The sequence below is a fragment of the Solea solea genome, chromosome 10 (genome assembly GCF_958295425.1).
Source record: "Solea solea chromosome 10, fSolSol10.1, whole genome shotgun sequence".
NCBI lineage: Eukaryota > Metazoa > Chordata > Actinopteri > Pleuronectiformes > Soleidae > Solea > Solea solea.
In genome coordinates, this window is record NC_081143.1 from 8,102,806 (window position 1) to 8,128,922 (window position 26,117).

General features: G+C 41.4%; 3 protein-coding genes across 3 annotated transcripts in view; all 3 read right to left on the minus strand.

Moving 5' to 3' along the window:
• Positions 1 to 17,726, minus strand: part of LOC131467644 (unconventional myosin-XV-like) — a 51,269-nt gene extending 33,543 nt beyond the window's left edge. Inside the window, exons 1-26 of the mRNA XM_058641669.1 lie at positions 17,510 to 17,726; positions 16,084 to 16,477; positions 15,743 to 15,825; positions 15,176 to 15,239; positions 14,952 to 15,061; positions 13,320 to 13,394; positions 13,101 to 13,191; positions 12,978 to 12,983; positions 12,786 to 12,889; positions 12,216 to 12,279; positions 11,866 to 11,979; positions 10,246 to 10,407; positions 10,008 to 10,121; positions 9,831 to 9,889; positions 9,447 to 9,570; positions 9,239 to 9,334; positions 8,108 to 8,239; positions 5,978 to 6,103; positions 4,590 to 4,667; positions 4,249 to 4,400; positions 3,326 to 3,371; positions 3,061 to 3,185; positions 2,182 to 2,299; positions 1,884 to 2,059; positions 255 to 339; positions 93 to 125 (exon numbers count right to left, since the gene is read on the minus strand). Of these exons, the coding sequence (XP_058497652.1) occupies positions 93 to 125; positions 255 to 339; positions 1,884 to 2,059; positions 2,182 to 2,299; positions 3,061 to 3,185; positions 3,326 to 3,371; positions 4,249 to 4,400; positions 4,590 to 4,667; positions 5,978 to 6,103; positions 8,108 to 8,239; positions 9,239 to 9,334; positions 9,447 to 9,570; positions 9,831 to 9,889; positions 10,008 to 10,121; positions 10,246 to 10,407; positions 11,866 to 11,979; positions 12,216 to 12,279; positions 12,786 to 12,889; positions 12,978 to 12,983; positions 13,101 to 13,191; positions 13,320 to 13,394; positions 14,952 to 15,061; positions 15,176 to 15,239; positions 15,743 to 15,825; positions 16,084 to 16,477; positions 17,510 to 17,553 (2,775 nt within the window). The 5' untranslated portion in view covers positions 17,554 to 17,726. The remainder of the gene's footprint in view (positions 1 to 92; positions 126 to 254; positions 340 to 1,883; positions 2,060 to 2,181; positions 2,300 to 3,060; positions 3,186 to 3,325; positions 3,372 to 4,248; positions 4,401 to 4,589; positions 4,668 to 5,977; positions 6,104 to 8,107; positions 8,240 to 9,238; positions 9,335 to 9,446; positions 9,571 to 9,830; positions 9,890 to 10,007; positions 10,122 to 10,245; positions 10,408 to 11,865; positions 11,980 to 12,215; positions 12,280 to 12,785; positions 12,890 to 12,977; positions 12,984 to 13,100; positions 13,192 to 13,319; positions 13,395 to 14,951; positions 15,062 to 15,175; positions 15,240 to 15,742; positions 15,826 to 16,083; positions 16,478 to 17,509) is intronic.
• Positions 17,553 to 20,926, minus strand: LOC131466727 (mediator of DNA damage checkpoint protein 1-like). The gene is made up of 5 exons (XM_058640163.1): positions 19,820 to 20,926; positions 19,597 to 19,707; positions 18,263 to 18,580; positions 17,897 to 18,094; positions 17,553 to 17,618 (listed from the first exon to the last, which is right to left on the minus strand). The coding sequence occupies exons 1-5, from the start codon at positions 20,924 to 20,926 to the stop codon at positions 17,553 to 17,555; spliced, it is 1,800 nt and encodes a 599-aa protein (XP_058496146.1).
• A 736-nt stretch (positions 20,927 to 21,662) lies between these two features.
• Positions 21,663 to 25,058, minus strand: LOC131466729 (unconventional myosin-XV-like). The gene is made up of 4 exons (XM_058640164.1): positions 25,026 to 25,058; positions 23,443 to 24,972; positions 22,004 to 22,207; positions 21,663 to 21,851 (listed from the first exon to the last, which is right to left on the minus strand). Exons 1-4 carry the CDS (start codon positions 25,056 to 25,058, stop codon positions 21,663 to 21,665), a joined length of 1,956 nt encoding a protein of 651 aa, XP_058496147.1.
• Between the last annotated feature and the right edge of the window lie 1,059 nt (positions 25,059 to 26,117).

The following is a 26,117-nucleotide window of genomic DNA, read 5'->3' on the forward strand; positions in this document are numbered from 1 at the left end:
AGAATATCACAATCAAACATGAGAGTATGTCCCTTCTCCCTCCTCCCTCCTCCCTCTCAGACAGTTTATTTTCATTCCCTCCCCTCACTCACCTCCTCTGCCTTCCTTGCAGGCTCTAGCACTGTCTGACAGAAAGACGACAAAAATCACACGTCACACATTTGATCATTATTATTTCTTTCCTTGAGGATAAAGTCATAAAATACCCTTGACAAGTTTCCATGTCCACTGAGAAGCAAACACTGTCCACATACCCTCATGTAACGTTGGCGGTTGATGATGAGCAGCGCGGCAGAGCGGAACCTGATGAGGTACTTTCTCCTCAGCGTAAACTTTTTTCTGTCCAGGAAACACATTTCGTTGATGGACGATTCAGATGCAGACGGAGAACAGAGAGAAAGAAGATGCAGGAAAATTAAACAATTAAGCAAGAAATAAAAACATCCACAAGATCGATGACTATCAGGTGCACAATGTGATTCAAATGGGACAGTGGAATATGTGTGATATGATTTGTGTTAATCACAGTTTAGTCAGGAAAAATGTTTAATTAATTGTGCCAAATGGGAATGCAGTTAGACTTGGCACTGATGCCTCCAGTTTATTAGATAATTGGCCAAGCAGCATGCTTGGAAACACCCGTACAAGACACTGAATAACATTTTAAACTTTTGAGCCTGTGAGACTCTTATTTAAAAAGGTGGAAACTTGGCTGGTGGCAGCAAAGCAGCAGTGTGAGGTAGCATGGACCAAGAAATCAATGGTTGAGCGCGGGGGGTGGGGGGTGTTATTTAAATGGACCACCTTGGTGTGAGAGTGGCTGTGATCAAAGCGTGATAAATCAGTCAGGCTTCATTAGAGTTATAACTTTATGTTTTTCATCATCTATCAATTCCCAAATTCATCAATCTCTGAAATACATATGTGTAACTTTCAATTTAGTGCCATTGTTGGTGTTTTAATTAAACCAGTTAAGGATCTATTTGAACAAAATCAAACGTAACATCACCAGGTTTTGCATGACTGGCAATGAGTGGGAAATCTATCACCCCTGATGGATGAGCTTGGCCTGAATCCTGTGGCCTCGTCTCGTCACATCGAGGACAAAAGAAGCAGGTTGCCTGAGATAAGCTTTGACCTATTTAACTCAGTGAAACCGAACACTAAAGTCTAAACAGCCAGACTCAGGACTGAAACTCCAGACTTGAGTGGGACAGTGTACTGAAGAGGCTGCTCATATTGACTCAGGGTAAAAAAAAACATTTATATTGAATAATTTCACTGTATGTGTAAAAAGAATACCAGCCAAGTAAGTTGGTGGAGTTGACGAGGCATCTCTTTTCTTTTTTTTGAATTTATTTCAGGGGTTATGGGACATCAATCCTTTGTGCTCACGTGGCATGGATCTGTGCCACAGGTGCACCCTTGGTAAATTGGGAATAATACACAACTCCTTATATGGACATCCTGGGTGTGTGTGTGTTTATAGGTCACACCTTCAGGCTTTACACAATGCATTTTTGTCTTCTTATGTGTTGTTGAGTCAAAGTTATCATTCATTTTATATCACTTGCTTTAGCATGTAGCGCTTTGCTCAATTTGAAATTTGAACTGTGATGTATTTCTAAATTTCAGAGTACTTTTTGTTTTGGTGTTTTTACACAGTTGATGAAAATGAAAAATAATAATTTAATCAGATTGCCTATGGGTTGTGCTGAAAAAAAAGATGTAAGTCACTATATATTGCACATTCTTATAGCCTCTGTATATGCGTTTTAACATAGTAATGGGAAAAAGCAGCCTAAGTGCTCTTTGTTCTTAAAAATGAAACTTCAAAGAGTCATGAATTCATACTAGCAGCTGACCTCGCAGGTGAATATTACCTGGCCACGTAGCCCTTGCTGCGAGCTTCAAACAGCGTGATGCGGCGCTTGAACTTGAGAAAGTTTTTCCGTACAAAACACATGCGAGTGTATCTCTGCAGTGTCATGGCAGCGAGGTTCAGCACGCGGTCGCGCTTCCCCTCCAGCAGCTGATACAACTCCTCCTTCAGGAAAATCTAAAACGCACACAAATCTAAATGAAACACTCTTGATATCTAATTGCTTGGTTTACTTTATCACACACATTCTGCAGATACAGTATGTATGTTGAAGGTTTGGGAGTGAGAGAGCTGCTCACCTTACTGACTCCCACCTGATACGAGCCTTTCTTTACTGGGCCGAGCTTGTGGAGCATGATGATGCAGTTTTCTCCATCTGCTGGTGGCAGCTCCCACAGGCAGAGCAAGGATTTGTACCTGTGGTGCACGTATAAGACCACACACAGACACACACACAGGTTTAATATGTTGAGTATGTTGTAAACATTTTGAGTAATTTTTCTCATGTGTGTTTTATATAGTTAGTAAAAATTAATTTTTTATTCATCAGATTACTGAGGTTGTGCTGAAAAAAGGATATAAGACACTCCATATAGCACATTGTTATAGCCTCTGTATAAACTGTATGTTTAAACAATAATGGAAAAAAGCAGCCGAAATGCCATCACCCATTATCCAACTCTTCTGTACTGCAACGTTTGCATTTATACACTGTACTTATTCTTAAACTACATAGATGTATATTGTGTATATATATATATATACATACGGAGTAGTAGTATATGCATTCAGACCTGAACTTAGAGCTGTCCACTTGTAATCAGATCACATTTAGGACGGATGTTAATACCTAGTCTGAATGAGGTCATTATTTCTCAGACTATTTTAGTAATCACCACCAGTGCTGTGAGAGCAATTGGATTTGACTGCTCTCCTACTGCAAATGATGGCAATTGCCAGACGGCTATTTGAGCATGAAAATAAACGGTGTGTAAATTCCTCCCTTTGAAGAAAAAGCCAATAGTTCAGGCAGTTTGGACAAAGTGAAAGCGATGTGTGGTAATGAGGAGAGAAAGCTGAACAGGAGGCTGAAATAATATGCTTTATATTTTAGGTGGCATGGTGCAACTGGTGTTTACATTTCTTACATTTACTGAGAATGAGCAAAATCGCCAAACCTTGATAGGAAGCTGTGAAAGTGTAATCTGTATGGATAACCCTCCTTTCTGATGAGAATGGTCTCCATGATACCAGAGTAATGCAGTTGAGTGTTGACCAGCTCATTGTCGAACACTCCCGGCTCCTACACACAAACACACACAAAGATGTACATGTGTCACCTAATAATAATAATAATAATAATAATGGTAATAATAATACATATAAATCAAAATGTAAATGATCACAGCAAACCTGCACACACCATCACACTTGCACATATACCTTGTGATGGTTTGGCTTGATGCATCGCACAAAATAAGGGTTACACCTGTCACAAACAGATGAGAACGAACGGATGGATAAATGAAAAAAAATGAAAGCATGATTTGATAAAGGCATAGTATAATTTTCCTGCGCAGAAATCTGAACTGCATGACTCATACAAACGGTTTCAGACTCAGATTTCTCCTGAGGCGCCTCGTTTCATGTGCGATCGGGCTCAAAGCACGCAAAGCAAATTATCTTCCCAGGAGAAATGGCACCAACAAACAGTAACATCGGTCGGGTTTCACGACATTACCAGAGTTGATCCTTGAACAACCCCATGGCAACACAAACTGTTCACATCTTCACTGTCTGTTGTTTTAGCACACGCTCACAACATGGTAGGTGGCAGAGAGTCTCTGTCACTCCTTCGTCATGATCATGTTTCCTGCAGAACCTCACGGTGAAAATCATACACTCACAGCGTGACTCATCATTACAGGCAGGTGCAACGTCACATAAACATAACTCACACGCCTGTCATATCTCGGAGCTATAAATCAGATGGGGGAGGCAGTCGTGGTGTTCAAAAAGAACTTGTGGGTTAGATGTTGCGAGAAGGTCAAGGGTTTGAATCCCTGTTCAACTCAGTGCCTTTTTTGTGTGAAGGTCCGGCTAATCTGGTTTCCCATAGTCCAAAAATATGAAGATTAAGCTAAATGGACACTCTAAATCGAAGGTGTGAATTAGGTGTTAGTCTCTGTATGTTGGCCCTGCGATGGACTGGCGACCTGTCCACGGGTGTACACCGCCTTTTGCCCTATATCAACTGGGATTGGCTCCACCCCCCGACCCTCACGATAAAGCGGTAGCCCACGAGTGACTGAGATGTCACAATGTGAATTGTCCTGTGGATGAAATGAGTAGTGTGTTATGGAGACCTTTCCATTTTCTCCACCAGCTCCTGCAGGCTGCTCTGAAACTTGGCGCTGACCGTATTGGCGTGATAACGACGCGCGGCGCTGCTGCGGCGGTCGTTAGACCTCTGCTGTGACACAGACTCTGAGTGCTTCAAGAAGAGGCTGGATACCATCTGTAGACACATGGACAATGATTGAGCAACAGGTCAACTGTAAAATGAACTAAGTGAGGAAATAACATTTCTAATTAATGCTACTAAGCCAGTGGTGACAGAACAGGTGAGATCATAGTCATCTACCATAATAATTAAATGTAATTTAAAAACTTTGCTGAATATAGAGTGTGGTTTTGTGCATCTTACTCTGTTCTTGCTCTGAATGAAGAGGTCTAAAACGTCCTGGCGGACCATGTCAAAGTTCTTGTCCAAGAACTTGTTCACCTGCACCACAAATCATCAGAAAATTAGATTCTATAGAGGACAAGCAGTAGTGTAACAGCCTTGGAGCCATTTATCCAGGGTTGTGAGTTTTATAGAGCAGAAGAAGGATTCATTTGAGGAATATAATATAATGAAATATATAATATAAAAACCAGCACTAGCTCATTGCCTGGAGTAAGATATGATTCGTATAAAACACTTACCAAGTATGGCAACATGCTAATATGAGGAATTTCAATTTAAACCTTGTCATCACCATATTTGTAAAGCTTTCACAAAGCATGGGTTTACAAAGAAGTAGTTCTTCTAAGCAGCCTGCACACAGTGTAGTGTAGTGCAGATGCTGCACAGTGCACTGGATTAGAGGCTTAACACAACACCTGTGTTAATCAATAAATCAGTCAATCAATTTTATTTGACTCATGTAATCATGCAATGGCTTGAGTTCAGGGCAGCTGCTCGGCACTGTCCATGGTGCTGATCTGTTATCACTGTGTCTTAAATAACAACCATTCCACATCACTCTCTCTTATTCTGATGCCGAAATGCACTATGTTGCTGCCATGTCATTGGCTGATTAGATATTTATGTTCATTTTCCTATGATATTTTTTTATTTTAATTTAATCTGTATTGAACTAGGTGAAAGACCCATTGTTAAATGATGAGATCTCATTTACAAGAGGTCAGTAGCACACGTCTTAATAAATATCACAAATACAAGAAACAGATTACAAACAATAAAATAAAATAAAAGAGTGGTTTAAAAGTGCAAATAAGATGACAGTTAAAGAGCAGCAACAATTTTATGAACACAAGCACTGATCAATCAAAGGTCATTTAAGGGGGAGTGAAACGCTTCAAATGTTTTAGTGCTGATATACAGGTATTATATCTTGCTCAACCAAATCCAGCTCAAATCATATCATAGTCATTTAAGAAAATAAATAGTGTTCTTAGGGCTACATGGTTGGTGTAGTGGTCAGCACTCTTGCCTTTGCAGCAAATGGTCGGAACAAGGGCCTTTCTGCATGGAATTTGCATGTTCTCCCTGTGTGTGGGTGGGTTTTCTCCAGGTTCTATGGTTTCCTCCCACAGTCCAAAAACATGCACATTTGGGGATTGGACAATATATTGACCATAGTGTGTGAATGTGAGAGTGAATGGTTGTTCTATATGGTCTCGCTGTGTCCCTGTAATTGACTGGTAATCTGTCAAGGGGGATAAAGCAGTAGAAGATGGATGGATGGATGGAAATATTGTTTTTGTGGGAAAAGATAGATATAAAGAAAGAAAGAAAAGAAAATGTACCTGATAGGTGACCTTCCCTGCGTAGTGTTTGAGGGTGAACTCTGGCAGTGGCATCTTTGGCCTGGCATACAGCGGGTTGTTTCCATGGTGATAGTGGCACTTCTGAAGGAAGGTGTGGTCTGTTGCCTAGCAATGATTAGAGACAGTTAATGGTTGGCCAGCCATGGAAAGTAAATGTGTACAGCAAAAAAAACACATGTTGCCTGTGCAGATGGAGCTGATTGCCTCAGTCAGTTACTCGTGTAACACGGTGTTCATTTTTCACTTTGAGCATCGGAGACGCTCTATAATGCATTTATCTCAATAAAATCTCAGTCAGCTTGTTACATTAGGAGCCGCAGGAATAATGATTGCAGCAGGTAGGCAATTATGTGTGTTGTGTGGGGGATAGTTGTGTATTGATCTGAACTGGCTACAATATGCTTTAGTCTCCGTCCTTATGAGAAATCCAATCTGGGTGATGTTTCTTTTACCTGAAAACGGAGGCATCAAGTATTTATACCATGAATTGGCTGCTGTTTTTTTTGTTGTTTTACACAATAATTAAATAACAAACGATTTGAAAACTTTCTCATATTCTGGTCTAACTTAATTTAAAGGGACATTTTAGCTTTTTTTGAAGTGCGGTTGAATGAGTGAGCTATTGACACATTATCAACACTGACGTTGTTGAGCCATAAACCAGCAGGAGACCTGGACACTCACACTCACTGATGACATGGCTGCCAAAAGAGACAGGAAGAAAAGCTTTTATTTTAGCCAATTAACACAAATCATCCAAATGATTGTATCTTCAGGAACAGCGAGTAACAAACTCAAACAGCCAATGAGCATTTAGTTTGGTCAAGAGTGGGATGGTCTAAAAAAAATGGTTCAGCAGGGGCTGAAATATTAAGGCAATATACCCACTGACATCATTTGAAAGTAAAGGTGTTTGTTTTAATTGTGGTTGATGTACAGTTTGCAATAATAAAAGACACACCTTCTGTATATATGTGTAGTCTATATATGTGTGTGTGCAATTAAAGTTGAATGTGATATTTGTTTGTCAAGTTCTTTTCATTCATTTTAAAATTAAACATATAAAACAAATCTTTCTAACATAAATACCAATATTAAAAAAATTAAAACAATAAAAAGGAGCAGAAAGAAGACAAAATATTATAAAATCTGCGCCTCTTTTACCGTGTGTCAGTGCACAATACACTAAGCATACATTTTTTATGCAAAAACAATATACAACCAAAATAAATAAAAAAATAAATTACATCATATGTGTTCAAGATGTGAATATAAATTATTATTATTATTTTTTTTAAATATTATGATTGCCAAGTAATACATAAAATCACTAAATCTGATATCAGAAAGAGGTAAATCCAATCCTATACCATCCAAAATTTTTGCTGAGTCATGTTTTGGGTTAGAGTTTATGGGAGCAGTGTCACTGTTACACAGTTGGAGAATAAAATCGTTACAATTTCTTGAAATGGCTTCATAGTTTAAAATGATTGTATTTTACAACTGACTGTTGTTCGTGTGTGTACTTTATGTCTAACCTGTATCTGTATGATTTGTTTTGTATTTGTATTTTGTAACAGAGCGTCCTATGAACTGCAAAATGAATTTCAGTGGAAACGGATAATAAAGTTGTATCGTATTGTATCGTATATCATGAGGCCCGTGCATATGGCCCGTGGGCCGCACGTTTGAGACGTCTGTCTTAAATTTATCTAGCCATGTGACAGGCTTTTCAGCAGGAAAATAAAGACTGTAAACCACACACACTCTCCTTCACTAGAGGCAGCAGTGGATATTAATAAATCTTGTGTGCTACGATGTAAAATTGCAGATTTTCGTCTATGGACATTGGTGATGGGAATTTCAATGAGCCTTTTCTTAATGTGGTTAAAATCTGTTTTTCTTTCTGTCCCTGCTGGCAGCCATGTAAATATGACAGCTGTGTGCTCAGTGAGGTCAGTGCTGATAATGTGTCAACACTTCATAGAGCTTCAACTTCCCCTTTAACTTTCACAGGAGTCTTATGAGTGCGCCATGCATTTACATAATTTCTGTGTTTAATGTTAAGATTACTGAAATGAGGACTCTCGTCCACAGGCGTGGTAATACCTGAGGGAAACCGCACTGGTCGTCCAGTATGCGAAGTATTCCATGAGGCTTAGCAGCAATGAGGTCCAGGCAGGCTTGGTTGAGGCTGAAAGGCTGCTGATGCCACTCGATCTGCTCCCGCATGTACTCCTCCTACACACGCAGCACAGACGTTCATCAGGTTAAGCTCTTACAACTCCACTGTCCACAATCCCAGTGTCCTTCTGATTTTATTGAAGCTTCTCTGAAAGGAAGTGAATCTTTGGTTCTGATCTCAGAGTCAGAGATGTTGAGATCCTCAGTGCTTAAGTGCTCATTTGATCTTTAAGACCATATGTCCACAGGTCAGGACATTTCGCTTGTGACATTTGTGGTGAGGGAAATCAGTTGTTTGTGGCAAGTTTTGGTTTATAAACCATTGTTTATCTGAGAGCAACACCATGTGTCTGCACACCAACTTCTCGGGTATTCACACTGTAACCAGTAATAAGACTTTCTGTTGATACAAACTACCAAACATCTAACAGCATATTATATGAACCATTAAGCAGGCACATGTCAAACTGTTCTAGAAATGCAAACCACATTTCAACACAAGAAAACATGTTACCAAGAGACATCAAGTTACTCACAAAGTCCGACCTGTAACTGCTCACATGGCAGGTTATGAATAAGAGGCATCTTCTTTTATATACGCAATGATGTTACATGATCCATGACATGATGTTTTATTTGGACAGACGGTACAGTGAGGAGCTCTGCTCCGAGAGTGCACAGCTTCTCCCCGCAGCACTAATTTGTCTAGATTTTACAAATAATTGAATGCTGAGCGACAGAAACAGACGTATTTAGACTTACTGAAGCTGCTTACTCTTAGCTGAGCTCTGAATGAAATTAATCTTGACTAAAGGGATAAACCGCTGCTTGTAATGACCTTTCCCACATCTCAACGCTCTGGTGTCACAGGGAAACTTTCTCTGGCTGGTTTAAAAAGATTAAAAACTATCTCACATATGTATATAAAGTTCATGGTCAAAATGCTGAATGGTCAAAATGCTTGAATTTATTCTGAATATACAGTATTTTCATACATAAATCACCCAATAATTAAGTATGTGTGGTGTAAAAAGGGTTAGTTATATTTTTGCTGACCTGCTCCTCCTGGAAGATGACTCTGTTAAAGAAGAACTGCAAAGTTTCATTGGCGTAGTTGATGCACAACTGCTCAAAGCTGTTCACCTGTAGCTCCTGAAAGACACAGAGAAAAGATGTTGGGGGCATGATGAGTTATTAAACACAGGTCAGCTCTGACGCCTCGGTGTTATTGATGTTATTGAGCAAGATGGCATTTCAGTCTGACCTCAAATCCATATATGTCCAGGATGGAGATGGAGAGGGCTTCGTTGCGAGGGTAGACCCGTCCATTGACGCGCTCTGTCAGCCAACTAAACAGTAGCGAATACAGGATCTTGGCAACAGCATCTCTATGAAGAACACACATACAATAAGGTTACTATGGAAACAGAAAACCCGGTTCCTATGGAAACAGAGGACGTTTGAAAATCGTCCTTTGTCCTCACATGCCTCCGCCAAAGATTGTACAATTTTTGTTGTTGTCTACAGGTGCCGCTCAAGCAAGGAGTAAAAAAAACAAAAAAACAAAAACATCTCATGAAAGACTTTCAGAGTGGCTTTTAATTCAGGTTGATCTCAGCAGAAGAGATGCACTCGGGCTTAAATTCACCTGGCATCAACAGCACTCTCCACCGTGAGCGGAGAGTAGATCTTCTCTCGCACTGTGTCCTAGGAGTCACACACACACACACATCTGTTATCAAATAACATCTCTTTAACTGTTGTAATACAATTCCTTATTGCTGTAATATATTTATGACTCTTATGTAAAGTGTGTTTCCCTCACTGTCAGTTTGAAGGTGACGGACTTCTGCAGGCCGTCAGGCGAGACCTGCAGCAGCTCAGCGACAACCCTGATCTCCTGTGCACTCACCACTGACGCGGCCTCCTGACCCTCAGCCTGTAAACACACACACACACAGATTCATACACATGACCATCATCGATCAACATCATTACCATTCTTATTTTAAATCAATTAACGTGTGTGTTTGTGTGCATGTGTGTGAGAGACAGAGACAGACCTGGTGTGGCTGGAAGTAGACGTTGCCCAGATGAAGGACAGAGGACAACAGTCTGTAGATGCCATTTTGCTCCTCTGGGGTGAAACACAGGATGTCCATAGCATTCAGAAGACGCCTGAAGTCCTCCCCATCATCCTTACCCTCTATGGTACAGTCTCCTCCCTGTAAACAAACACACACACACCTGTTTTTATATCTTAGTGAGGATACATCATAGACATAACACATTCCCAGCCCCTTACCCTAACCTTAACCATCACAATTAAGTGCCTAACCTTAACCTTTACCCTAACCCTAAAACCAAGTCTTAATCCTGAAAAGGCACAGAGAATATGTCACCACAAGGTAAAACTTTCCATACTACAACGGAGTATTAGGGGCACATTGAGTTTTTTTTTTTCTTAATAATAATAAAGTCGCAATATTCAAAGCTGTTTTAGAAGAGGAGATTTGTTAAAATGAGGGCTGTGGAGCATTTGGTGGAATTGTACTTCAGAATAGGTTTCACAAACAAGGAGATACTTAATCTGGTACATCAGCATCACATCACATCATCACAACATCACATCATGTCATAAGTATCAGGACTTTAAAAAGTATATGCAACAAAATGCATCTTTTCCGCTGAAAGAACCAGGCGGACTTGGAAAAAATAGCTGCTTTTGTGGAGGGGGAAATAGCTGGAACTGATTTTGTGGTTTCTTTAGTTTATCATATGAATCCATATGTCCCCTCTGAATGGCCTGCTGATACATCCACCGATAACCCTGCAGTTGACCAGTTTCAGCTATTTCCCCCTCCACAAAAGCAGCGATTTCTTCCAAGTCTACAACCCTCCTCTTCTAAAACAACAGGGTAGAATGTTACGACTTTATTCTTGTAAATTTACGAGAATAAAGTCCTAAATTTACTTTATTCTCGTAAATTAAGACTTTATTCTTGAAGTCTGTGAATTTTTTTTCTTTCTCAATGTGGCCCTAATACTCCGTCGTACCCCACAGAGATAGGTTTTTAAAAAATGTTTTGGGCCTCTCAAAAATATATATACAGGTACACACACAGAGAGAGATACCCTCTTATCAGCAACAACATTCTCACCCTGAGCCCATTTAAACCACTGCTCTAATTTAACAGTGAGTTTTCATTAGGTTCTGCCTCATTAGGACCAGGTTTTGGTCTCCATAAGGACTACTGATCCTGACAAGGCCAGTGTTTATGCCACAAATGTTACCAGACAGCGGTAACATATACAAGTATTCACACACACACGATGTGAAAACAACCCAACCTGATAATGTCTTTATTTTGTCTGTAACTTCTTTTTATCCTCCTGTTATATGTATTGCTTATACGACATAAGACTCGGACTGTGAAGTGGAAGTGGAAAAGACATGTGTACCTAACATGCTAAGAACTGCTTGCAGTGGTTACCTGATATGAATTTCCGTGCAAACAACAACTTTAATGCTCGCGCTGTTAATCACACTGTAGAATAAATGTCACAATTTAAAAAAACTGACATCTCATTTGTTAATGTGACTGCGAAATTGATTACAGTGACCACTCCTTATGTACCCTGTGTGTGTGTGTGTGTGTGTGTAGCTTCTTTTGTACAAGCACCTGATTCAGATAGTAGTAAGTCTCAGCCTCCTGCAGATACAGTGAGCTCTTATCATGAGGAGGAAGACCAGCCAACATCTCATAGAAGATGTGGTAGTTCCTCTCCGATTTGGCCTGTGGATGAACGCACACAAGGACAAAATGCACACACAAATTAAAATCACCACAAATATTCACACACAGACACATACACACACACAATTAGAAAATCTCTGTGGTGTGAGATAGACAACATGTTTGATAACACTCATGCCGTCACCTTCTACAATGTCCTCTTTCTCACGGTGACTCAGATGTAAGAGGATTCCACCTGATCTACTATGTGTGTGTGTGTGTTTGTTTGTTTTCACCTGAAAGACAATGCGGGACTTCTCCAACAGGTACTGAGACGTTATGGCACCGCTGATTACACCACTGTTAAATGACACGCACGCATATGCACAGACACACACACACACACAGAGCGGTCTGAGTTAACAGGTCATGAATTTGTAATGTATTCAGGTCTCTGTCACAGTTCCAACAGAGGATTAGCTGAGTAACTAAGATGTGTTAGTAAATTCTGCACTCATTCGTGTGTGTGTGTGTGTCTGTGTGTATACACTACTACTTCACAAATGTGTGTTTATCTTAGAGATGCAGCAGAAAATCTATGCATTTCATAATCATAGCAAAAGCTTTCTGAGAGTCATTAGTAGTGTGATACATGACATTAACATTTTCTGAGTGAAAACTACAATGAAAAGGAAAAAAACACACACCTTAATTGTCCCAATGTATATCATGCATTACAAATTATGACAATGACAATAGTCAGCCTTAAAAATATTTCTCCTTAACATTTGGTAACTCTTTAATTCTGATTTATAAAGGAGGAATCTTTATAAATGAAGATTTGACTTCTTGTTAGAATGACTCACTGCTCCATGAAGATCTGTGTGTATTTGCCAAAGCGTGAAGAGTTGTCATTGCGCACCGTTTTGGCATTCCCAAAGGACTCCAACAGGGGCATGGCCTCCAGGATCTGACCAATTACCGAAGACAAGAATGTTACCATGGCTACCTTTGATAGTTTGTTATGAGGGCTAAACAAAAAAAAAGGCACACTTTACCTCTATCTGATGTTGAAGTGGCAGAAAACAAGCAAGACGAGAATAAAAACACATAAAAATGTGATTAAAAGTTAATGTTTTTTGTATTTACACATACAGTTCATAAAATAACTTGTATCTCACCTGTTGTGAGACGTTGCGTTTGTGATGTATGGCTGTCAGGTAACGCAGGATCAGTTTTGTAGCTTCGGTCTTTCCTGACCCACTTTCTCCACTGTAACAAAAACATTATTATTCATTTTAACAGTAACTTGTGAACATAGAAATAAAAAGGGACAGAAAATGTATGTTGTAAAAAAAAATTAAACCTGAGCAAAAAGAAGGTCAAACTGCGTTTCCTACCTGATCACAACACACTGGTCCTTTTTGGCATCCATCATGGTGTTATATGCGAGATTAGCAATGGCAAAAAGATGACTGAAACACAATGAAAAATGTTTAATTAAGAAATGCAACCTGTGTGTGTTCTTGTATGGGTAAATAAAGTCGTCTGTCTGTCTGTCTGTCTGGGTATCTTTGTGAGGACCGAAAAACGTATGAACCATAGGGAGCGTGGACATTTGGCTGGTCCTCACATTCTGTCAATTCTTAAAATGGCTTTTTATGCATTATATCCATGAGTGTCCTCACAATGAATGCTGCGCTGTGTGTATAGATGTGAAGTGCTGGGGGAATCCATAACCAAACTCTCCCTTGGCAACCGATCTACAGCAGTGAAATAGGAGCCTCTTACTATAACACCTGAGAGTGCTGGCATTTACACCTCTGTTTACCGCCACGCTGTACCGCAGAGCAGAGCTCACGACACATGTAGACAGATGTAGTCCAACAGTATAATCACAGGAACGAGGGTTTCAGGTAAAGGTTAGAGAGTTAAGTTTATCTTCTGTGTTCAGAGGTAGAAAGCCCTCGGGGAGCTCATAAATCTTCCAATGCTGTTCAGTCCTCTGGATTTGTTCACTTAATGAGAAAAAGGACTTTAAAATATTCATGTTCTTTTCTTTCTTTCTTTCTTTCTTTCTTTTTGAAAAAAACAGGTAGTGTTAGCCCAAATATTATAAAACAAATATTCATGGAAAGTAAGGAAATCTTGCAAAATTTAAATAATTTTGAGAAATGTATTCCTCACAAGTTTGTCCAGTTGTCCTTTGTTAGGACACTACATTCAACTTCCATTCATTTTAAACCTTAACCATAAGCATTTACTGCCGAACTTTGGGCTTAACTTAAAGCTGTAGTGTGTAACTTTTAACTTTAAACAAATGTCTGTGATATTGAAACCACTGTCAAATGAGTACACACAATGCTGATTAAGATGATCAGCTCATCAGTACAGCAGTGTTTAGAGCCAGACATCGGCACCCCCTGAGCGGCGGCAGTTGAGGTCAAATGGAACTGTCACAGAAACTACTGCTCAGACACAAGCAATTGCCTACTAAAGGGAGACGGGTGCAAACAAGTTGGAGAATGACTGAAAATATAAAGCAGAGTCCTTAAAAAGTTTCAGAAGTGACTTCTACTGGACAAAAAAAACCTGGCGATTCAGCTGTTTGATGGGATAAACTCGTCTCTTAACTCCCCGAGTGACCCTGCACTGTCGGTGCATACGCACAAATTCTCCCTCAATCGCTTAATAAAGCACATTTTCAGTTGAAGGACGCAGCATTCATGCAGAGGCGGAATGATTACATCAAAAACAACAACATAGTTCCCATGAGGATTTGTAGAGGACCTGATTATTGTCATTTTTTCTTACTGGAAAAGTTCTTAAAGAAGTTATAGAACCCTCAGAAAGTTCTACTACCTGCTTAAACCCAATCTTAAACCATGTCTTCACCTTGAAACTCATGTTAAAAGGACTTTCCCTGCATGTAAGACATAACATAATAACTTCACTGGGTAAAAAGATTTAGGGTCCACCAAATCAAAAAACGAATTACTTGTCACACACACACACACACACACAGATCTTACGGAGGGTTGTCACCCAGGCCGTGGCCTTCATACTGAAGCACCATGTCTGTGCCGTAAATGTTGAGCAACTTGTATGGATTCACAGACACGAGGATGCTGCCTATGTAGGTCTGTGAGATCACAAAAGACAGAGAGAAACAAGGGGAATGGAGAGTGCATGAGTTGATGTACAGAAGGTGACAATGTCAATGACATTTGATTAGCATATTAGAAATTGGGCATACATAGACAAGTTCCTGGTCGTAGCGCTTCTTCAGGTTCATCAGAACTGTGGTCTCATTCAGCTCACTGAAGTCAAACACAGAGGAAATTAAACACACTCTTGAGAACCAAAATGAATTAACCCTCGATGACATTAAATTACTTTTTTTTCTGTGAAAACTGGTAAAATGATGTGTCATCAAAATCATAAAGCTTATACTTGATGAGCAGTTCAAAGAACAACTGTGGAATTAATTCTTACTAATATATGATAAAGAAACACAAATATTTAATTCAAGGTTTCTTCAGTGAAAATCGATTGACAGAGATCTACTTGAGACTTGCATTTTAATAAAAAAAAACAACACATACTTAACAAAATTTCACTCCATACTCCAAAACTTTTCAAGAATTTTCAAGCCTGTAGGCAGACTAGGACAAGCACACACTGTAAATCGTTGCTTGCAGAAACTAAATGGATATGCACTGAAATGAACTGCTCAACAGTACAGCAAATAAATAGATAAAGAGCATGTGTGACATGATTGAAAGAGCTGTGAGGCTGTTTGCGAATACTGGATTGTGCTTACGGCAGCTGTGTCATGTCCTCCATTCCCTCGGCCCAGCGTTTCACCCTGTAGCCTGCTGTGGGCATGCTTAGGATAGAGTAGATCTGGACACACACAAATAACAGTAAGAAAATGTTTCAACACTGTCATGCAACATTGTCAAAGCTGGAATGATATGGTCACTATTTGACACTCACTTGAAGTAAAACATGCTGAATGTTTGTGCTTGTGAACCCCGGAAAATATTTATCTGGGAAGGTTACTGCATGTTTAATGACTAGATGACACTCATTTCTATTCCAATTTATAGTTAATCAGCTGTCAATAAAGGTTATGTATAAAAAAAAAAACACTGTAGCTACCTTGTCATACCAGTTTTGACCAGGTGCTCTATCTCTGTCAGGAGTCCAGTCTGGGTCATGAGGTCCATCAACAAAATGAGATGTGGGATAGTATCCTTCTAACACGCCATCCTCTCTGTACATGGACCACTTTGTCAGATTCTGGACTGTTCCATGAGGTAAAACCTTCTCAGCTGCCCAAAAATCCTCCCCTCCTTCACCTCCTCCTCCTCGGGCATTCCTGGCCCAGTGGCCTGAGCGAGGCCCGTAGGGGGGAACCACAGCGTAGCAGTTATCCTCACCCTGCAGGCCTGTTGGCACCCTGTATGAGGCATAGCGGAGATGCTGGTTTTGGATGGCATCAGACAGCTTGGGGTTGTGGAACCGGCGTGTGAGTGGAGACTTATCAGGCAGCCTGTGGGGCAAACAGTGGTTCTCATCAATAAAAACATGTGACACAGAGTTAAATAACACTGACAAAGGTATTTGTATTAATTTAGTGCTACTCTTGATGATCACTCAAAGCTCTTTACACTACAGTTTAGCCATTCACCTATTCACACCCTTTTACGCACATTCATACAGTGCTTTTTCAATCACATATAATTCACACCTTTTCACACACTGCTGGCATAGCCATCAGTCATCATCCATTTGGGGTTAGGTGTGTTGTACAAGGACACATCGTCATAGAGATTAGAAGAGCTGGAGATCAAACCCCCACCTTCTTGTTGGAAGATGAACTGCTGACTCACAGCTGCCCTACAGTCGGACAAGTTCTTTTAACACAATCCTATACCATTGTGATATGAATGGCAATATTTGTGACTTTTAAACAAATTCCATCACAGGCCCTCAGGGTACCAAGAACCTTTAGAGGAGGTCAAGAGGTAAACTTGTATTTTATGATGGAAAAGAACCCGCTGCTCCAGGCTAAATGATTTGTCTTGGGGCTACTTCATTCATAGAATAAGGAAATAAGATTGACACCAATGACTTCTGAACTGAGTCATCATGGGGTGAATGAGAGAATGGATGGGTAAACATATGAAAAATAAAACAATCTGCAGCTAATTGCAAGTAAACATTTAAGTGTGTTGTTGAGTGGTTGAAGTGATCCGAGTGTTCTGCCCTACTGGAAATAAATGTACAGCTTTCATTCTATGTTTCCTTTCCATTCCATTTCCATTCATAGTTAATGAGATAAAATAGGCTTATCATTAACAATAGTCATCCTGATATATTTGTGCATATATGCTGATATACTACAAAAGTACTATATTTCAATTTCATGTATTTACCACAGTTAACCACACAAAGCGTTCAACATTACACATCTACAATAACTATCAAACACTAGGCAGCTTCTCGTGAGAAACACTGGAGTTTTCTCTTTCTAGTCTTTCTCTTTCCTAGTTTCCATTAATAGCATGCCGTAGTTCCCTACCTGTAACTGAAACTACGGAGTTCTTCATTCCTCATCGCAGACATCAGGTTGGGAGGGGTGGGTTGAGGTATGCCTGACAGTCCTGAGTTTTCTGACAGACGGTAAAGTCCTGCAGAACGAAGAGTCTGATTCTGCCTCAGAGCAGATGAAAGGTTGGGTTTCTGGCCAGGAATAATTAGGCTAGAACCATCAGGGAGCTGGTATGATGCGCTTCGAAGAGCATTATTCAAAAGAGCCTGCAGGTAATTCAAAGTTACAATCACATGTCGTTAAAGTATTCAAATTATTGCCATTTAATTATTTGATTCTTGGCTTTTGAACAAACATGGTAACAGTCAATAAAGACCACGTACTGCAGCAAAGTTAAATTATCAAACAGGTACACACCTGAGACAGGTCAGGACCAACTGGTTTCCATGGATCAATGATGATGGTTCCATCAGACAGGGTATATGACACACCTCTTAGATGGGGGTTTTGCAGGGCAGCCGTTAGACTGGGGCTCTTTGGTTTTCTTGGGTCAACTATAATAGTTCCATCTGGGAGGGTGTATGAAGCTCCTTTTAACGCAGGGTTACCGAGGGCCTAAATATTATAAGAGGGGGTTTTAGTCAAGCATTAGTTTAACAAAAGCCAACAGAAAGATCGCAAATGCTTATTATGTTTGCTTACCAATTTTTATCAGTAAAATGCAAAGAGGTACACCAATTTAAATAACATATCTTATACATATACACATACTACATATCTAACCTTAGTCAGATCTGGTGACAGAGGTATATTGGGGTCACGGATTCCACCTGGTAATGTGAAGGCTGAGTCTCGCAGGGAGGAGTTTTGAAGGGCACTGGAAAGGTTTGGAGAGAGAGGTTTCCGTGGATCGATTATGATAGTGCCATCTGGCAGAGAGTATGATGCACTTTTCAGGTAAGGGTTCTGAAGTGCTGCTGTCAGGTTTGGGGACTTGGGTTTCTTGGGGTCTATCACAATAGTTCCGTCAGGAAGAGAGTAGGAGGCTTCACGCAAAGCTGGGTTGGCTAAGGCCTTAGCAAGGTTTGGAGATATTGGATGCTGCACACACAGACATAATAAATATCAGCAAATATAACTGTTATTTTAACAACATTTAAATGGGACATATTATACCCTATTTCTCCAAATTAAAATAGTTCCCTGGTGTCCTAATGAACATGTCTGTGACATGCTTTGGTCAAAATACCATAAGGATGAAGCACCATAGCAGTTCAATAACCCTGCCAAAACCGCCCCTTTCAGAACGCTGGGTTTTGTGCCTGGTCCCTTTACATGCAAATGAGACACAGGCAAACACACACCCACTTCTTCCAGGGGGTTTCTGATTTGTCCTTTTTACTGCGCTCATTCAGCTCCTGTTCCCTCCGCTCCATTCCTGTCCCTCCACTAGTTCTCTGACAATATCAACATGGCAGCGAGCGCGGAAAACAGTGAGAGTGCCGTCACAGGAAGAGACGTCCGACACAAGGATCAAGCCGAACAGTGCCGAACTGTAAATCAGTTAAAAAAGACTTAGGGCTGGCGATCAGCGAGCTGCATAAACTGCCGCTGTATGTGACTGTATCAGACTGAGTCTGTGCTGCGGTCATGGAGGACGTATTGAACAAATATGTTTAATTAGGACGTGTCAGAATGGTCAGTTATGAGCTCTATTTGACCGTTTCTTAAAAATGTGTGTGTTTGTATGTCGGTCGTTGACAAAATACCCCTCTTCCTCCCTCGCCTGCACTCTTGCATTTTATAGGGACAAGGTGGAGCTAAGGTGGAGCTCTCGAAGTAAACTTTCTGGTGGGGTGGCAACATTTGCGGTGACATGCGCATTCTGTCATGACAATGCGCAGGGAATTCAACATCGCGTGTTTTATCGCCTATACTTACACTAAGGGGGACCACGAAAAAAGGACTGAGTACTCTTTTTCCACAATTTGGCGACTGGTAGGGCCTCCAGAGTCCCAAATATAAGTATTAAAATGATTAAAAAGTTGATTTTGCATATGTCCCCTTTAAATAAAATGTGAGTTCTATTAAAGTAAGAATCAAATGTAATGGATTACTTGCTGTCTAGGGTCCATAATGGTGCCATCAGGGAGAGTATATGATGCACTTTTGAGATCCTGATTCTGAAGGGCTCTGGAAAGACTAGGAGACATGGGCATACGTGGATCCTGTGTAGGTAAAAGTGTAGAATGACATTGGAGGATATAATGTACTATATCAACACAAGGTCACATACTTAGTATTACATTCTATAATGTAATGTAATTCTTTGATACATACCCTGATCACTGATCCATCAGGCAACGTGTATGAGGCTCCACGGATTTGTTGGTTTTGCAAGGCGTGGCCAAGCATAGGGGAGGAACGTGAATTGCCATATGGTGACATCATGGTTCCCTCTGGGAGCCGGTATGATGCCTGCAATAGCTGTGAGTTTTGCAGGGCATTTCCTAACATTGGTGAAGATGGTGGTGGAGGCCCATAAGGCGACCTTAATCGCATGGGTGTCTGGAAAGATGCTTGTCGAAGGTTAGGGTTCTGCTGTAATGCACTGTGAAGCTGAGGTCCAGCCGGTGCATAAGGATTACGGCGTAGCATCATTGGTGATTTTAAAGATGAGACATTCTGCAAGCCAGGTCGGTTCTGCAGAGCCTCATGGAGCAGTGGTGGTGGGCCAGGTTCAGAGATATAATCATATGGGGTAACAACAGTTGGCCCGTATGGTGAATGCAGCTGTGGAGTCTCATAAGTGGTCACACGTCTTAGTGCCTGACCATGTCTCATGGCTCCAGAGAGCATTGGAGATGAAGGCACAGATGGAGCATATGGGGACTGGGGCCTTTGAAGAGGAGACACAAAGGATGCATCTCTCAATGCGCGATTCTGCAGTGCTCCAGACAACATAGGAGAAGAAGGGGGCATAGGCTGTTCATAAGGAGACATTGGACTTCGTAATGAAGAAGCATAAGATGCATCTCTTATAGCTTGATTCTGCAGCGCTCCAGACAACATAGGGGAAGAAGGGGGCATAGGCTGTTCATAAGGAGACATTGGTCTTCGTAAAGGAGAAGCATAAGATGCATCTCTTATAACTTGATTCTGCAGCGCTCCAGACAACATAGGGGAAGAAGGGGGCATAGGCTGTTCATAAGGAGACATTGGTCTTCGTAAAGGAGAAGCATAAGATGCATCTCTTATAACTTGATTCTGCAGTGCGCCAGAAAGCCGAGGAGAAGAAGGGGCCATGGGCTGGACATTAGGTGACATTGGTCTCTGCAGTGGGGAAATGTAGGAAGCATCTCGAATGAGCTGGTTTTGCATAGCACCAGAAAGGTTAGGGGATTGAAGGGCATAAGGGTCTACATATTCAGTAGCCATCTCACTCATGCCTAGAACCTGGGCCTCTGGGCCAAAGTGTGAAGGCGGAATAAAAATCTGATCAGTATGAGGATCAGAATATAGTCCAGCCACATGTGCCTCTGGTGCATGAGTGAGTGAATAGGCATGTTGAGGAGGCAGATGAGGGGAAGAATGACGGGACAGTCGAGGAGAGAGGCGTGGGGATGAGGGACGTGGCATTTGTTTCAGAGAGGGCTGTGGAGAAGCAGGAGGCATTCTTCTCATAGATTGCTGAACCATGAGGGGACGTCCTCGAGCTATGGGTCGAGGAGGATATCGGCCAGATTCTCGGCTCCCAAGGGGAGCACGGTGGACCATGTGAGGAGAGTGAAAGGGGGAAGAGAGAAGGGAGGAATCCACTGTGAGAACAGAAGATCTATTGCTTCTTATAGATGAGGCACGGAATGGACGCACATTCTGGGTGGGTGGGGGCACTGGACGTCCCCTCAGACCCATAGGAGAGGGTCTCACAGTACCTAAAGGGACATTTCCCCCCATCCTGGGCCTCACCAAGGGGGTGGGGTCCCTGAGCAGTCGAGTTGAACGACGAGATAGGGTGGGAGATGATGGGCCAGGACGGCGCCCAGCAGGTGATAAACTACGGCGAGATGGAGCAGGAGATGGAGACGGTCTTCTACTGAAATGTGGAGAATGAGGGGGAGATACATGACCAGGAGAAAGGGGACGATAGGGTGACCCATGCATCTTTCTCCCTCCAAATGGGCTATGAGCAGGAGCAGGCGATGGTGGGGGGCTCCGCCTCCTCATGGAAGCACGAGGTGAGGAAGGCGGTGATCTTTGCCTCATTGATGCTCTTGGTGAAGGTGGAGGACTTCGTCTTATCATAGAAGCACGGGGAGAGTGTGGGGGGGAGGGTCGTCGGGCTACAGGAGATGGTGATCGCTGAGGCATTCTACGATGGCCAAGTGGGGACGCCATGGGAGACGTAGGAGGGGAGATCTGTCTGGACATAACAGAGGGTTGTCTTTGGGCACCTATAAAGCTATTCCTCAAGGATGGTTGTGGGGAGGGACCTGGTCTCCGTGCAAGCCTCGGAGAAGGTACTGGGGATGCCATGACAGAGGGATGGCGCTGCAACTGGGGAGAGGGCATGATGACAGAGCGTCGGGATGGAGTTGGAGAGGGTTGCAGACGACGAGAAGGAAGAGGAGACATGTTTGCTTGCTTAATAATCATGGCAGTTGGAGTAGGGACTATGGGTGGGCCATAACCCTGTGGCATCATCATTGGATCTGTCATCATCTGCTGCTGGAGCAACACAACAGAAACAAAATTATATTAGTGAAAATATGGTAGTAAGTATTAAGATTAATGGAAAAAGAAAATTCTGTTAACTTGTAGGTAGTCTACTATGTCTACAAACCTTTGTAGACACACATCAATGTTAATTGTGAGTGTTTTAAGTTCTAATGGACACATTTTCCAAATAAAAAAATCAATGATAAATCTCATACTCTAATTTCACTACCCACTGTTAGTTGTTACATATGACTCTGAGATGATATTAGGAGACTGTATTCCTCAAGTTGGTTTCTTGTAGGGACAGTGAAAAAAGAAACACTCGGAATGTATCCCACATTTACATAGGTTCACCCAATATCACATTAGAAATCAGGCTGCAAGCCCACCTTCAGCGCCCTCTAACACTAAAGAGTACAGTTATACAAAATCAACACAAAACTTACCTGTGGCAAAATCATCTGCGGAGACATATGTTGCTGTGGCATCATTTGTTCTTGTGGTGACATCATCTGCTGCTGTGCAAACATCATTTCTTGCTGTGGTGACATCATCTGTTGTTGTGGTGACATTATCTGTGGGGTCATCATCATCTGTTCTTGAGCAGACATCATCATTTGTTGATGTGGTGACGTAATTTGTTGTTGTGGTGACATTATCTGTGGGGCCATCGTCATTTGTTCTTGAGCAGACATCATCATTTGTTGATGTGGTGACGTCATTTGTTGTTGTGGTGACATTATCTGTGGAGCCATCATCATCTGTTCTTGAGCAGACATCATCATTTGTTGATGTGGTGACATCACCTGTTGTTGTGGTGACATTATCTGTGGGGCCATCGTCATCTGTTCTTGAGCAGACATCATCATTTGTTGATGTGGTGACATTATCTGTGGGGACATCATCATCTGTTCTTGAGCAGACATCATCATTTGTTGATGTGGTGACATCATTTGTTGATGTGGTGACAATGCCATTTGTTGATGTGGTAACATAATGTCACCAGGATGACCTGGTGCAAGAGGAATCTGGTCTTCGTATTGGATTTCTGACATGTTTTCAAATTCTGGATCTGGTGGCAAAGTAGGTACAGGTGGCAGAGGCACATCCAGACGTTCTTTCCCAAATAGGCGCACTTGAGGTCTAGGAACTCTGAATGTTATCTCCCCTCCCTGAAGGCCACCTGTATCGTCCCCATATTGATTCATATGGTCTGGATATTGGTCCCCATACATGCCCTGTACCTGATCCATCCCCTGTCCATCAAAGCCAAAGTTCTGCTGGCCTCCTGATGGTAATCCCATTGCCTGCTGGGAGCTGTAATCTTGGTAGGAAATGCCAGCATCACTATAATTAAGTGGATAGTCAGGTGAAAGCCCCCCCTGCATTCCCATAGTTGTTGTGTAAGGGTTCTCATAATAACCTGCCAGTCCATTATTGATGTAAGCTCCTTGTCCGTCACTGTAGTATACTCCTTGACCATTTTGATCATAATAACCCTGAGCCTGAGGGTCAAGGAATCCATCTATGGCTCCCCCATACATATGGTCCCCCCCCATAAGTGCATAATAGTCTAGATCCTCATCCCCATACATTGCCACTGCCTGTTGTTGCTGGTAACCATATGGATCCTGGTTGTTATAGTAGCCCTGAGCAGATGAATACGGGTTATAGTAGTCTTCCATGCCTTCCTCCTGAAGACCACCTTCATAATATTCTGCATTTGGATCATAAAATCCATCCTCCTCATAGTATCCCAGGTCTTGATGGTCTGCTCCCCCTGCCTCATCATCATAGTAATCAAACTGACCCTGGTCATCATAAGCTGCAGCTGCCTCTTCTCTATAGTTGCCATAACCATCATAATAGTCTTCATAACCTTTCTGTTGAATTGAATATCCCTGGTCATACCCATAAACGTCCTCACCATGCTCATAACCATTATTATGGTAACCATGGAGATAACGCCTTGAGCTGGCTTGTCGGCTATGTGCTCTGCGTCCCCCCCAGCCATGGTGTCCGGAATTTTCACGCATTTTAGTTGACAGGAAGCGCTTGGTCAACCAGTTTGTTGCTGCTGCAACCTTACCCAGTAACACACTTCTGTTCTTGAAGTCATCAGAAGGTTCGTCACCATCCTTTTTCCGAAATAAGTTTTTAAAAAAGCCCCCCTTCTTCTCGTTTGCTTCTTTATTTCCTCCCAGACGAAGCAGCATGTAGGTTGGCTTTTTACCATCAGATGCTTTCTCTTTGGCCTCTTTCTCCTTTTTTCCCTTTTTGCTGGCCTTGAACCTCATCATGAATCGAGATGTGTTCTTCAGCATTGACTTTCGGCGTTTCTTCTTAGCAAGTCGAAACTTCCGCTTCCCTAAACCCAGGAACAAGCGTGATGTACTTTTCAGCTTCTTTGTACTGTTCCTGCGCCTCTTGAAACCAGAAAACTTCATGAACATCCTGGACATGTTCTTCAGACCTTTCTTTGGAATTTCCTTGACTGGAAGCTGTGGCGCTTCCTCTTTTTTTCTGCCTTTTTTCTTCTTTGCATCGGCATGAGCTTTTCCTTTGTCTTTGGTCTTTTTTTTGGATTTTCCATAATCATCTTCATCCTCTTCATCTTCTTCTTCATCTTCATCCTCCTCGTCATCTTCATCTGAGTATTCCTCACGTCTAGATCTCCCTCCTTTCTTTCCCTGAGCAGCTTTGCCTCCCCGGCCTTTCCCTCTCCTGTCATATTCTGAGTCATCCTCCTCATCTTCTTCGCTTAGCTCTTCATCCTCTTCATCACTCAGAAGCTCATCCTCTTCTTCATCTGACTCCACTTTCTTGCCCTTCCCTTTGTCTTTTCCTTTCTTTCCATCATCCTTCCCCTTGGGTGACTCCTCTTTTCCTTTTTTTCCCCCTTTCTTATCATCCTTTCCCCCTTTCTTGTCATCCTTTCCACCTTTCTTGTCATCCTTGGTGGCTTTCTTGTCATCCTTCCCTTTCTTTTCTTCCTCCTTTTTTTTCTCTGGTTCAGGCTTTCCACCTTTCTTTGTGTCCTTCTTTGTGTCCTTCTTGGTGTCTTTCTTGCCAGGCATTGTGACAAATGGCTAAGAGCATACCATGCCCTCTATTCAGAACTCGATACTGTATACCTTCAAACACACAAAGACAAACATTTTACATGCACATTGTAAACTCTAACAGTATGTTTTAGTTAAACATGAAAAAAATGTGATGTAATATAAGCACATAACCAGGACTCTGACCTGAAGATCCCTTGTCCTAAATATTCCTTTTATACTCTGTGCCAGCACTATATGCAGGTTCACTATCAGTGTGAGGACAGGTCCACCTGGCCAAAGCAGTTCTACACTGTCCAAATGTGGACCCCATGAAGACTCCTGTCCAAACATACACAGATAAACATCAGAAAAACCTTTTAACCCTTGTTCAATTTTCTCAGTGAATTCAGTTTTTGGACTATAAAATAATTTCCCAGAAATATTTCTTTTATATAATTTAATATTTGTTTTCCAGGTTTCTTTTGTTATACAAGAGAAAATAAACCAACATATATGTATATTCAAAAAGCTTTTTCAATTTAACATTTTTAAATTGGTAAAATCAAACTCAAACTGATCAAGTAATTATAAAAATAGCTGGCTAAGTTAATAATCCATTACTGACAATTAATCTTTCCAACATTACAGTGTGTGTATACAGTTTAAATGGAGAGTAGCAAAAAAAACAATGAAATCTAGTAAAACACACTCCAGTTCAAGCTCTACCCCAGAGTCCAACTTTTCTCCAGCAGAGTTGTAGTTAAAGAAAGAATCTTGTGGTGGTGTCAGCACACTCAGTCATCAAGACTATTACCTCCACATTAAATGACACACCCTTCAGAAAAGTAAATGTGGTATTAGCCAGGATCTTTGTG

Excerpts from the sequence above, each read along its gene's own strand:
- LOC131466727 (XM_058640163.1), bottom strand. The coding sequence starts at position 20,926 with ATGAGTGAGATGGCTACTGAATATGTAGACCCTTATGCCCTTCAATCC. Across the intron at positions 18,095-18,262 it reads TGTCACCAGATCTGACTAAG|GCCCTCGGTAACCCTGCGTT; the intron begins GTTAGATATGTA and ends TATAATATTTAG. Across the intron at positions 17,619-17,896 it reads TTGGTCCTGACCTGTCTCAG|GACTTTACCGTCTGTCAGAA; the intron begins GTGTGTACCTGT and ends TTCGTTCTGCAG.
- LOC131466729 (XM_058640164.1), bottom strand. The coding sequence starts at position 25,058 with ATGATGGAAAGAAAGGAAAAGACAAAGGGAAGG. Across the intron at positions 22,208-23,442 it reads ATGGACAGGGGATGGATCAG|CAGCAGATGATGACAGATCC; the intron begins GTACAGGGCATG and ends GTGTTGCTCCAG. Across the intron at positions 21,852-22,003 it reads CCTCTGTCATGGCATCCCCA|AATGCCTCAGCGATCACCAT; the intron begins GTACCTTCTCCG and ends TGGCCATCGTAG.